The 13,294-nt window shown below is 39.7% G+C and overlaps 2 protein-coding genes and 1 non-coding gene across 3 annotated transcripts; 1 reads left to right on the forward strand and 2 right to left on the reverse strand.

The window, feature by feature from the left end:
* Nucleotides 1-2,733: 2,733 nt before the first annotated feature.
* LOC113323118 (cytochrome P450 CYP82D47-like) lies at nt 2,734-4,490 on the reverse strand. Its single transcript, XM_026571700.1, has 2 exons — nt 3,453-4,490; nt 2,734-3,378 (listed from the first exon to the last, which is right to left on the reverse strand). The coding sequence occupies exons 1-2, from the start codon at nt 4,488-4,490 to the stop codon at nt 2,734-2,736; spliced, it is 1,683 nt and encodes a 560-aa protein (XP_026427485.1).
* Nucleotides 4,491-5,892: 1,402 nt separating this feature from the next.
* On the reverse strand, nt 5,893-7,179 carry LOC113323947 (F-box protein At5g07610-like). Its single transcript, XM_026572520.1, has one exon. The coding sequence runs from the start codon at nt 7,177-7,179 to the stop codon at nt 5,893-5,895; it is 1,287 nt and encodes a 428-aa protein (XP_026428305.1).
* Nucleotides 7,180-10,957: 3,778 nt separating this feature from the next.
* TRNAG-CCC lies at nt 10,958-11,028 on the forward strand. Its single transcript has one exon. It is a non-coding gene; the product is annotated as a tRNA-Gly (tRNA).
* Nucleotides 11,029-13,294: the final 2,266 nt, after the last annotated feature.

Consider the following 13,294-nt stretch of genomic DNA (forward strand, 5'->3'; position numbering starts at 1 on the left):
ACAACACCTAAAGGGGTAGATTTCCCTTCACAAGCCCATCATAATTTCTTTATCCGAAACTCTAACCAACGAAACCCATATGCCAGGGCTCGCCCGATCCCTACAATTAGAAATCTCACAACTATACCCAAGATATTGGAGGAAGATGAGGATTCTGTTTTATGTGGATGAACAATCTAAATGTTCGAGAACTGCTTCAATCCTAAAGTTACATTCACGTCGTCATCACTCTCCCAGCTCAAGGTCAACCGTGGATTGGCACCGGTATATACGGATCGCCACTACACCTAGACACAAGACAAGTCTCATGGCAGGATTTTCCTACAATTTTTCCCCGTATTGAAAAATGCAACATCATGGATACCGTTAGGAAACTTTAACAAAGTGATAGACGACCAATCTGAAAAAATAAAAATAGGAAGGAAAGTAACATATGAACATACGCAACCTTTCCTCACAATGATAAATTAAATTGGTTCATGAATCTAGGAATCTGTGTGGATCCATACACATGGACAAACAACCAATAAGGATCAAATAATATTATGGAAAGACTAGATAGAGCTACCGCTACCCAGCAGTGGCGTCTAACCAACCCTCATGCGAGAGTTACTCAAATTCCGAAAATATCTTTTGATCATGCTTAAGTATTTTTACATACCAAAGCATTGACTAGCATGGGAAAAAAACTACAAATTTCATCATTTATGGTTAAGTCACTCATAACTTAAGCAAGTAATAGAAACAACCCGGTGTCAACAAAATAACTCCGAACCTGGTTTAGACCTTCAACTAAAGCTAATTACAACTGGCGAAATCCTTATGAAATAGAAAGAAGAAACCTTTGGACACCTTCCAAAACTAATCAAGAAATGGACAGCTCAAATTCAAACGGCAAAAAATCAATGAGCTATACGAAATGGTGATCAACTAGACTATCGGCTGTTGATGGTGGATTTTCGACAAAGGATAAAATCGTAAAATCATGATACTGCGTGTGTCTAACCCGACTTCAGGAATGTATGTGAAACTCATATTTTATGATCTGTGAACTATTTCACGATCTCTGACTAAGTGAATATCCTCTCAGAGCTATGATGAATAGGTTTCTCGAACACCTGAGCTTTCAATGCTTTACACATTTCGTCATTACCTCTGCGTAGAATCAAAATGGTTGGACGGCTCCTATACATATTGCATGCTACTATAGAGCGCTAACGTCTTCAGTACATCACACTATTTGTTGTTCCCTGACTATATGTAGAGAGAACGTGTATAGAATCTCTTAGCGATTGGGCGGATCCTAGACATATTGCATGCTAGTATAGATCCTAATCCCTTTAGGACGTCACGCTATTCGTTGTTCCCTGACTATACACCCCTCAGAACGAGTATGATGCTTCCACTATCTCATATCTCGATTCTGCAACTCATAAGTTAATTCTAGCGTGTCATTCATCAATTGAATTCCTAGAAGATAATCTATTTATCACAATACTCCATTCCATGACTGATCCTCGACTGGATTTCATGGATTAGTAATAGATAATCACTCTATCTTATTACTCCATTCCATGATTAACAATAGATAATCATTTTATTTTATTACTCCGTGTCGTGGATGATTCTCAGCTGAATTCCATGAATTGATAATAAATATTCATTGATCGGGCATCTAGGATGTGCGAGTGTACTTAGAAATAATGCACGAACGAGCACTCAAAAATATGGACGAACGAGGAAACCTATGCAAAATAGAGAAGAAAATAATATTAATAAAATAATAAAAGAGGCGCCTAAGGAACCGGTCCTGCCGGCCGGTCAGTCATGCCGTCATGGCCGACCCCACCTCTCACTCCCATTATTTTATTAATCTCATGAAAACTCCTTCATTTGAGCAAATTTCCTTGTTTGAGAAAAACTCTTAGTCTCTCCATATTTTCCTTCAGACGATGAAAAAATAGTAAAAAATAGGGAAAGGTGTCACGGGACCGGGCTACCTAGTCGGCCGGCCATGCCCTAGCCGTGACCGTCCCACACCTTGCAATCTCATATTTTCTCAAATATTACTCAAACCATCAAAAGGCCAAAAAGTCAAGTGGTCACATGACCGTCTAGGATACTCGTGGCAAATATTAAAATATTATTATTTTAATATTCTCAAAATATTGGTCGCACGAGCAAAGTTTTACTTGCTCATTCGAGCAAAATCGAGAGTTTCAGTCAAGATCAAGTTTTGAAAATCCAAAATATTTACCAAAAAATACGAAAATTCTCAGGACTGAGACATGAGCACTATGGTGACACGGGCATGCTACCTTGACCGACCAAGGTCGGCCCTTAGGCTTGCAAGGAGCCGGTCCCACACATTTTCATAATTTTGATCTAATTAGCTTTCTACAATTCATATTGGGTTCAAACTCTTTCCAACCAACTTGGAACTTTCTCAATCGACCATCATCTGGTGCCACGACCACCAAGGGCCAATTTTATATCTCTTGGTTGGTCCCTTATCTCTTCATAATTAGGTTTCATTGTTTAATGTTCAGACGAGAACTATTGTAATAAATGATTAAACCAGCATTTGATCTCGTGAAATAACTGCGCCAGCAATCGAAATTTCACCTTCATACGTCGTACCAAAAATAAATACAATACTAATAATACCATTTCCTGTTGTATATTGCTTAAGAATAAAAGCAAAAGTTCCTCTTGCATATTTGGTGACTACTTCTAGTAAAGTGTGAAAGGGAGGCGTGGGCGAAGGTGGACTTCGAGTGGGGTTACTTTCGGCATGGTTAATCCTGAACCTTCCGTCATGTCTATTGCTAGTCCATTTGATTCATTGTCAAAGTCGAATGCATGTAGTAGGCGAGCTAGTGTCATGTGAAGCGTCTGGCTGGCGAAGTTGATCCCTGGGCACATCCTTCGACCCGAACCAAATGGTGTGTACACAAAATCTTGACCTTTAAAGTCCAACTTAGAAGCTTCACCAGTACCACCATCCAGTTGTGGAAGAAACCTCTCCGGCTTAAACTCCAATGGGTTTGACCATACTCGAGGATCGCGATGAATTTTCCACAAGTTAACCAACAAGCGTGTCCCTGCTTTCACTTCATACCCACCCACATTACAGTTTTCAATAGCCTCATGGGGTACGGCCAGTGGACCGGCAGGGTACAACCGGAGAGTTTCCTTGGTAACTGCTTGGAGGTATACCAGGTCATTGACGTCTCGATCTTCTACGTTTCGTTCCTTGCCAACTACGGTGTCAAGCTCATCTTGAACCTTCCTTAAGACTCTGGGATTGGTGAGTAGTAGTGAGAGAGCCCACGTCAATGACACGGAAGTGGTGTCTGTAGCAGCTAAGATAAGTGTCTGCAAGGTAGACAAAACTAAATTCAATTAGCTCATCCATCCAATAATTATAAGGAGGGAGTATAAAAACGTACCAAACATGTGGCTTTTATGACAATGTCCCGATTGTAACCGAAGAAAAGATCATCCTTTCCTTCATCAAGAACTGATAGCAACACGGCCATGAAGTCATTCTCATCATCATGGTTGTTGCCTAATAATGGTTGTAGTCTCTTTTTTTGTCGGTGCTCTTCAAGCCATTTTTGAGCAATCAAGTCCATCTCTTTGGCTGTCTTCTTCATGCGTTTCTTTCGTCCATCCAAATCAAGCCACCCAAGGTATGGAAGAACATCAGATGCCACAGAAGCGCCTGATAGTTCAAAAACCTCTACGATAGTCTTGTGAAGCTTTAGACCCTCTAACTCCTCTTCGTTATGGCAATCCTTGGTGTCGTCTCCATAATTATCTTTATGGATAAAAACAGGCTTTCCAACAACGAACCTCAACACCACATTCAAGGTTAAATGCCCGAACATTCCTGTCATGTCGACTTTAACAAAATCTTCAGCTGCACCTGCAACATTTTGCTTTATCTGGCTTTGCGTTTTCACCCAACGGGCATATAATTTTTTCACGCAGCTGTTGATCTCAGAGTAGGGGATATGCTTGAGCGACTCGAGTCGCTTATGTGTGAGTAATTGGAGAGTAGAGATCTTCCGTGTCTCACGCCAATAAGGACCGTAAAACGAAAAACCAAACATGGCGTGATCATAAGCGAGGTACTTGGCTGAAGCACTAGGTGGACGACTGGCAAGGAACTTGTCGTTGGTGGTGAAGCATTCCTTAGACATCTCCCAGCTACTCACAACTAAGGTTGGGTGCATACCAAACCGGACCATGAAGACAGGTCCGTATTTTTCAGACATAATAGCAAGGGTTTTAAACAAAGGTGTAGATCCTACTAGCTGTGGAAGATGACCCACTATAGGCCATGAACCTGCAACTTCCGGTGGTAATTTGGTTTTGGAATTCCTTCTTGGCCTTGTAATGGAGACCCATAACACCAAAGCTAATAATAAGCCTGTTATTGGTGGGTAGTACTTCTGTATGATGTTTGGCAAATCCACCTGCATATTTAGTCGAACGGCTCCTGAATATATGATGAGTATAAGAGGATATATGTAGACGGGTAAGCTTAGGTGATGACCAGAGTGTGCTTGTTAGCTAGTTTCAAAAGGAACTAGTCTTTGATGGTAAATATATATATGTGAATGAAGAAACTAACACTACATGCATTCCTATTTATAGGCTTTTGGTTGGTGAATAGTGCTGGGTGGAAAATGAATAGGGACGGTGTCCGTCAATCGCTCGTATGACCGTGTGAATTTTCTTCTTTATTTTCATACGTATATGTGTATTGGTATTACGAGAAGCAATGATGTTTGATTTTGCCAGTAGAAGTAGTGCTGTTTGTCCCACAATCCGCGTTAGAAATCACTATCCTTCCTTCTCTGTGGCTGAATTTGTTAAAGAAACTTTGACGCTTTGATAGCTATTGACGCAGAATGCAGTTTGCTAACTTGACAAGTTATAAAAAACGAAGAAAACTCACAGATTCTCGCGAAATCAATCAATCATAAAAATCCAACATAAAAGAGACTTGTGAGAGAGCAGGTCACAATTTATACTATTGGCTTTTTTTGAGCGAACGAAGGACTGTATTTTATTTTTCACTTCATCAATGCATCTTCTGGCTGGTTATTACTTCTTACAACAACAAATTAAGACTTCGATACAACAACAAATATAATAATGAGCTTTTGTCACATACTTCTTACAATAAAGAGCTTCACACAACCACACATTTTCACTGGAAAAAATAAGTCTAGTTTTGATTTATATTAGTAGTGGTAAACAAAAAATCAATCCATGTTTCTTCAATTAATCAAACGCAAGCAAGTGACTTGTTTTTCAGGACGTAATTTTCTACGTCTAGGTTTATCTTATAAGCTAACTAGACGTAATTGTTCCTGTATCTTTTGAGAGGAAAGCTCAGATTGGAATACGTCTAGGTTTTTTGAAGTTATTTTCCAGACGTAAGTCGCTACGTCTAGGTTCGTGACTTGTTCTCCCAGACGTAATTTGATACGTCCAGTTTCGTGAAGTTTTTTTCTGGACGTAATTGTGTACGTCTGGGTTTTTGAAGTATTTTTCCCATACGTAATTAATCCCGAATCCTCTTAATTTTTTAGTTCAATTAGAAAATCCATCTTCTTAATTTTTAATTAATTTTTTTAAATTACAAATATATAACAAAATCCAAATTCTTAAATTTGATTAGAAAATAATTAAATTAGATTAAAATTAACTAAATAAGGGTTGTTTGGTCATTACAAAATTATTTGAGATAAGGAGTTTTTGATATTAGTTATGGGTGACCCGTTTTTGTCTTATTAGGTGAAGCCCCTCTAAAGGAGTGTGACGCGCGAATAATAGCCTTCAAATAAAAAAATCAATCCATATTTCTTCAATCAATCAAATGCAAGCAAGTGACTCGCTGTGTTGATGTGCACCACATAAAATGGCCTGAGCTGGCCCTGTATGGTAAAGACTTGAAGGCAAATCATGTGTTTCCTTGAAGCTCATGTTCTTAAGATCATAAGAAATAATCTTATCTGGTATATGGATCAGTATGTTTAATGATTCTCCTCCTTCTTCTTCTTCTACAAGAAATATCGAGAACTTGTAACCGTACAAGTGTTGATACAAACCTAATTCATTCTCCTCGCAAATGCGTTCATTGTCGAAAAACGTCTTTGGGTATGCAATTAACACTTCCTCTAAATTGACCTTGTACTTTAAACTCCACTGCTTATAGTGAATGTCTTCCATCTCAAATATGTAGAAATGCCCATCATATTCATCATAATTTGGAATAAGATGTAAATGACCCTTGCACTCACCAAAGTAACCAATTTTCTCTTTATCCCAAACTTTCCCGTCAGGTATTTCTGGAACCGGCATATCCATTAATAATTCTTGATCGACGTCAAAGTAAACAAAAGAATCCTTCAAGCTAACATGAGGATATTCGGTTACATGGACCCAATGAAGTGAACCGTTCCAGAACACACCAGACTTAGTAAGCAGAAATGGCTTATTGGAGAATCCTTCTCCAGATCGCCTCCAAGATGCTGTTTTTGAAGAGTAAATATCAATCTGAAAAATGCATTTTTCCATCGATATTAAAAAGCAGACTACTTGATAATGAGGCGATTTTAGCAGATCGAAAGCCAAGCTAACATTCCTAACTATGGAGCCCTCTTCTCTAGATGGAGACGAAGGAAGGATTCTATACTGACTTGTGGTTGGGTTGAATATATAGAAAATTCTGCTATCTCTGTCTTCTCTACTGCCGCTACTGCAGCAGATAAGACCATTGCACGACTGTTCCGTTATCACAAACGTGGATTCTTTGGGAAATGATGTTTGGAACGGCATAGTACCTGTAAAACTCCTTCCATCAGCAAAAACGAATTCAAATTTTGGGTCAACACCACCCATAGACATTTTGTGCAAAAACAACCCACGATTAGAAAGTCTGTGATTCCGAAGAGTATAGCTCTGAACAAAAAGTGGGTCTGAGAATAGAGATAGCCAACTTGTTGATACGCACTTGAATAGCATCAAAGGTTTCATCGGCACACACAACAAAATCTGTTTTAAAAGATCGCAATTGCTTGCGACAACAGATGCTGATGAATTCTCCAAAACCAAGTCATCTTCATGGCTAGTTGAACCTTTTGACGAAAGCGAAAGCATTTTTGAGTTCTTGGATTACATGAAATGGAAACTCTTCGGTTCTTAGGTGTATGTATAACTATATCGGATCGAAAAACTTCATGGAGAAGGAATTAGACCTGTTCTACAATGAAAGATTCTTTCTCACGACCTGTAAGTTGACAATTACCCTTTTTTCTTATTGGCTCAAGACACAAATGTGCCAACCAACAAGAGGTATGTGTAAGGTGCGAATATAAAATGAGGTCATGTCTACAAGTCTTCAAGGACGACAGAAACTTATCTGGTATATCGTCATCGTCATCATGATATATAGTTTACCATTCTCCTTCTTCTTGAACAAGTCATATTTAAAAACTTAATAAATCCATATAATTGTTCATTGTCTTGATAATCATGAAGTTTTCTTTGGGGTGTGCAATGCGTCGAATTTTCTAAATTGACCCAGTACTTAACACTCCATTGCTGACAATAATTGTCAACCACATAACGTGCAAATTTCAGTGAGCCTTGTACTCACCAAAGTATTTATTTTCATTCTATTCTAGAGGACCAGGTATATTTTCATAATATAACACAATTATTTCATAAGTAAGGTGCTTGCTGGCAGCATTAGGTGACGACTAGCGAGAGAAACTTGTCGTTGGTGGTGAAGCACTCCTTAGACATCTCCCAACTACTCAACTATGGTTGGGTGCATACCGAACCGGACCATGAAGATATATAGGTTCATATCTGTCAGACATGTCAGCAAGGGTTTTGAACAAAGCTGTAGATCCTACTAACTGCGGAAGATGACCTACTATAGGCCTTGTAATGGAGACCCATAAATAGTAAAGGATAACAAAGCCAGTAATAAGCCTGTTATTAGTGGGTAGCAGTTCCACCGATCAAAAAAAAAAAAAAAAATTAGTGGGTAGCAGTTCCGTATGATGTTTGGAGAATCCACCTGCATATTTAGCAGAACGGCACCGGTATATGATGACGATAAGAGGATATTTATCTAGATGGGTATATTTGGGTGATCCGGAGTGTGCTTGTTGACTAGTTCACAAAGAACTAGTATTTGATGGTAACTGAATGTGGATGAAGAACATCAACACTACTTGCATTCCTATTTATAGGCTGGGATATGGTAAATATAGTTTTTAGGAAAAACTAATTTTCTTTGATGATCAGATATGGTAAATATAATGTCTCTAATAAGACTTATAATGGAAAGTCTAGACATGCAAGTCTTAGACACTACATGGTTAGGCAACTACTCAAGAGGGAAGTAGTTACGGTTAACTTTATTGAATCAAAGAGGAATTTGGCAGACCCATTTACGAAAAGTCTACCAAGTTCAGTGGTTTCAATAAAAAGGAAAGAAATGGGACTAAGGTCTGTGAAGGAAGTTTGATCTCCCATAGCAGAAACCCAACCTATGTTTTGAAAAGGATAAACAAGGTTCAATGTGGTACCAACAAGTTATGGATGTGGATTATGGAGCACTAATATAAAAACTTCCCATTTCTTATTAGTGCTGGTTTCTGCAAGAAAATAGGATGGATGTAAATCCTTAATGAGTCTATGATTAGTAAAAGGTGTATCGCAGAAACACCTTCGAGACTTACCTATATGAGTATGGAAATAAGGCTGTTTCCTAAGAGAAGAAGACCGTTCTCTAAAGAAGACTCATGAACAAGGATATAAGCACATGGCCATTAACGTGCTTGGCTACAGAACACATGATTTTATGAAATCAATATGTGTGGAGACTCCGGTTTTATCATAAGGGGTACTTGGTTCAAGACTGGTTTCACCATAGAACCTCGATAAGGCTTTGAGTTTCTTACACTAAGTGAAGGTTCAAATCCAAAAAATACCTATCATTTATGTGTTGATTTCAACGATGATGCTTAGTCTCAATTGTGCTTGAACTACGTTGGCTTGATCCCACTCGGGTACGTAGGCAGTCACTTCGGTGATGCAGTCACTCTGATTTAAAAGTTTTAACTTTGTTTTATGGTTTTTGAAAATAGGGGGAGAATGTTGGAATATTTTCAACGCCGCTAACCAAAGGGGGGTCCTGGGGGGCATCGCCCCCCAGGCTGTAAGAATTTTTTGAACTGAAGGTTTTATTTGGCCGATAAAAGCCTGTTCGAAAATTTCGAATCCAAAAGACACCATTGATGTCTGTTGATGAAGGAACCTGACGTTTCGTGAATAGAAACCTGTTGGCGAATAAAAAACCTATTCCCAACAGGTGCAAAACCTTTTATAAATAGCTTCTCCCAGTTTCGTTTAACATATAAGAAAAATCAATCTGTTTTCTCTGTTTCAAAAAGCATCATCAGAAATCAGAAATCTCTTTGTGTGTTCTTGATTGAATCAAGGGGTACAAACCTTGAATTCAGTTTTCGTTGCAGGGCTTTCATTGTATCCTGAAGGCAATATTTCGCATACCTGTTGTAATCGCCAATTGTTATTGGGAGGGTAGAAATATTTGTCTAAAAGAAATTTATACAAGCCTTGAAAGTTTTGGAGTGCAACACTTTCTTCTCTGTGTCATTCATCCTTTGTGAAACCCATTTTTTCCAACATATATTAGTCAGTATCAGTGTCTATCCTTGTTTTTGTTTCTCTACTCCTTTTTGTTGAATAAAGCATCAACTTATTTCTAGCAGTTGATATTTGTATTCTTGGTTGCTACCAGGAGTTGATATGGCAACTGACTTACTCCATGATCCATTAATAGTTATAAGGAGACCGAACATGGTTGCTTACCGAAGCTAAATCATTGATATTTGTATTCTTGGTTGCTCCAAGGAGTTACCAAATCCATATAAAACAAAACAATGTCACCGCTAGATTCACCGGATTGGTAACCTTCTGTAGAATTTGGTATTTACTGTAACAGTTTAGTTCTTAAGTTTTGCATTTGTATTTACTAGATGAGGATCCTATAGTCCTATATATTACCGCCGAAGCGGATGCCTTGTTAATTTTCTGTATGAGAGGTCAGGGATCCAACTTCCACCAAGGCATCCCCTCCTCTCATGAATAGAGTTTCAGAAAGAAGTTGCACTGTTTGGCATTGCCTGTAGACTATAGGTAAATTAAGCCAGTACCCATGAAAACCCCATTAGTCTCTTTCCGAAGGAAAGCAGGATGTGACACCTTATAAAAACATGCTTAAAGCATGGAAGCACATCCAATAGATACCCTACAGCTTGGTTTCACTCTTTGTTTTCGAAAGAAAACAACAGAGTAAGTGGTGGTAGAAAACATTAGGGACATGCACCAAAAAGTTTATGATACCCACAAGCTTTGGCTGTATTCGTCACATTTATATTTAGGAGCAGTGATTCTGGGCGAACCGTGGAAAAAACCGCCCAGAAATTCGATTTAGGAGAGAGAGTTAGCTGTCGAAAGATCAACCTGTTATGTTATGCGTACAGTCCAAATATCCTTTTAGGGCTTCAAAAAGACACTGTTTGAGCCGTTTCGATGTTGATGTCGCAACTGCACTCCTGCAGAGTCTGTGTTGGGACATATATGCGTTAGAAGGACACCCTAAGCCCAGCTCACTGTAAATCCCAAAGGCCACACGTTAAGTGCCGTTATGTTAGAGTCGAAGTCATAAATAAAAGCTGCAGAGTCATAAATAATAGCTGCAGAGTCTAAGAGTATAATTGTAAAAAGGAGATGGTCTTCCCTGTATAAGCCTTTGATGCAAGAGTAAAGCCTCGTAAGGTATTTTTGCGTTTCTCTGAGGTACTGTATAAAACCAGCAGGGTCAACCTGATCATCACCAGCGCATCTGGTGTAGTGGTATCATAGTACCCTCCCACGGTACTGACCAGGGCTCGATTCCCTGGATGCGCATCGTTTTTGTCATTTTCATTCATTTTCTGTATGAGCATTCAGGCTTGCGTGTAAATTTTTGATGCGCATTCTTTTGGCGCCCTATTTATCAGGGACTTTTTTGGCTGCTTTTGGCGGATCGTTGCTTGCTAGGTTGGATTGGATGTCAAACTTGGGGTGAAACCGGTGGAGCACAGAAGCTTGTTAGAGAGGTTCCACAGGTACCACGAATTGGGGTGTTATGATTGATGATGATACGGCAGGCTGGGTACCAATGTTTCAACCTATTTGCACATAGTAGCAGACGGGTACTTCGCAGCTGCAATTAAAGCCATATCAGGGGCTTTTTTGGCTGCTTTTGGCGGATCGTTGCTTGCTAGGTTGGATTCGATGTTAGACTTGGGGTGAAACCGGTGGAGCACGGAAGCTTGTTAGAGAGGTTCTACAGGTACCACGAATTGGGGGTGTTAGGATTGATGATGGTACGGCAGGCTGGGTATCAATGTTTTAACCTGTTTGCGCAGAGTAGCAGACGGGCACTTCGCAGCTGCAGTTAAAGTCATCAGTTCATCGGGATTAGTGCCAAACAATGTGGATACAAGGAAAGCGCTTGAAGATAAACATATGATCATGCCCCTTCCGTGGAAACCATTTATCCCGCTGCATGAGACACCCTTACTAGCTGAAGAGGGAACCATTCTAAGTTGTATTAAATCATTCCCTAAGGGAACTTCGTGTGGAAGGGATGGTCTTCGGGCACAACACTTTTTGTGGGGAACGTTCCACTGTTGATGCCGACTTAGTCACGACAATAACAAGGGTTGTCAATTTGTGGCTGAGTGGCAGATGCCCACTTAACCTTGCGGAATTCATTGCATCAACACCTTTAACACCTCTCCTAAAACCGGACAAAAGCATCAGTCCTATTATTGTTGGAACGATTTGGCGTCGTCTTGTGTCCAAAGTAGAAATGAAGGGGGTTGGAAAAGATATGGCATCTTACTTACAGGACTTTCAGTTTGGGGTGGGTGTTTCAGGAGGTGCGGAGGCAATCCTACACGCTGTGAACAAGTTTGTCAATAAACACCATACAGATGCTAGCTTTATTATGTTAACTGTAGACTTCACCAATGCTTTTAATCTAGTTGACCAAACAGCCATGCTTCTTGAGATGGGTAGACTACTTATATGGTCAACCTGCAAAACTGTATATGGGAGACTATCATAGTTATACATCTACATGGGTGTAACAAGGTGGCCCTTTAGGGTCATTGTTGTTTGCTTTGGTGCTTCATCAGCTTATAAAAAATATAAATGAACAGTGCACATTATCCTTACAGGCTTGGTATCTTGATGATGGTACTGTTATTCGTGACACCATAGAAGTGGCAAAGGCAATCACCGTTGTCCAGATGGAAGGTCCCGAGCTGGGACTTATATTGAACATTAAGAAAACATAAATTTTTGTCCCTCTTGTGATGAACAGACAAGGGATGACATGTTTCCTGCTGGAATCTTAAGGACTGATAATGGGGTCAAACTTTTGGGTGGTGCGGTCAGCCTTAATGATGGGATTGTGAAGGGACTTGTCATTAGGAGAGCATAGAAGGTAGTAGATTTGATGCAGGTTTTATCCAAGCTCCACGATCCTCATAGGGAATTGTTACTCCTACGTGCATGTATAGGCATTTCCAAGATGTTTTTTTGGCTTCGTATTTTCATCCTAGTATACACTACGGAGGCGACAGATATTTTTGATAAAGGCTTGAGATAGGTGATATAGGTCATTGTGGTTTGTGGGGGTCCGTTCTTTGGGGAGTTACAGTGGAGGCTATCCGCCCTACCTATTAGATATGGAGGCCTTGGTTTATACACGCTAAGGAGGCATCACAGTATGCCTTTATAGCATCACGTGTGCAATCTTGGGGTAGCAAGATCACATGTTAAGGCGTAGTGGAGTAGAAGGAATGGAAGACAATTATTATAAGGCTTTGAAGACATTACAAGCAACTCTTCCTGATTATGAGTTTAGTAGCTTCACCAATAAAGACACCTCCCCCTTAAAGCACAAAGGAACCTAGCGAGTGCTCTTTTTGGTAAAGTGGTTAAAGACATGGATAAAGTTTACAAGTTATCGGATATCCAAAAAGCGGTCTTTGTTTGACTGCAAGCATCTCATGCCCAAGACTTCCTTCTCGATATTACGATCGAGCCCTTGGGCAGAAGATGTCACCCTTTGAGTACCGGCCCATCCTAAAATACAGGTTAATGATTCTTATATACCCTT

This window comes from Papaver somniferum, chromosome 1 (genome assembly GCF_003573695.1).
Source record: "Papaver somniferum cultivar HN1 chromosome 1, ASM357369v1, whole genome shotgun sequence".
In the NCBI taxonomy this organism is placed as follows: domain Eukaryota; kingdom Viridiplantae; phylum Streptophyta; class Magnoliopsida; order Ranunculales; family Papaveraceae; genus Papaver; species Papaver somniferum.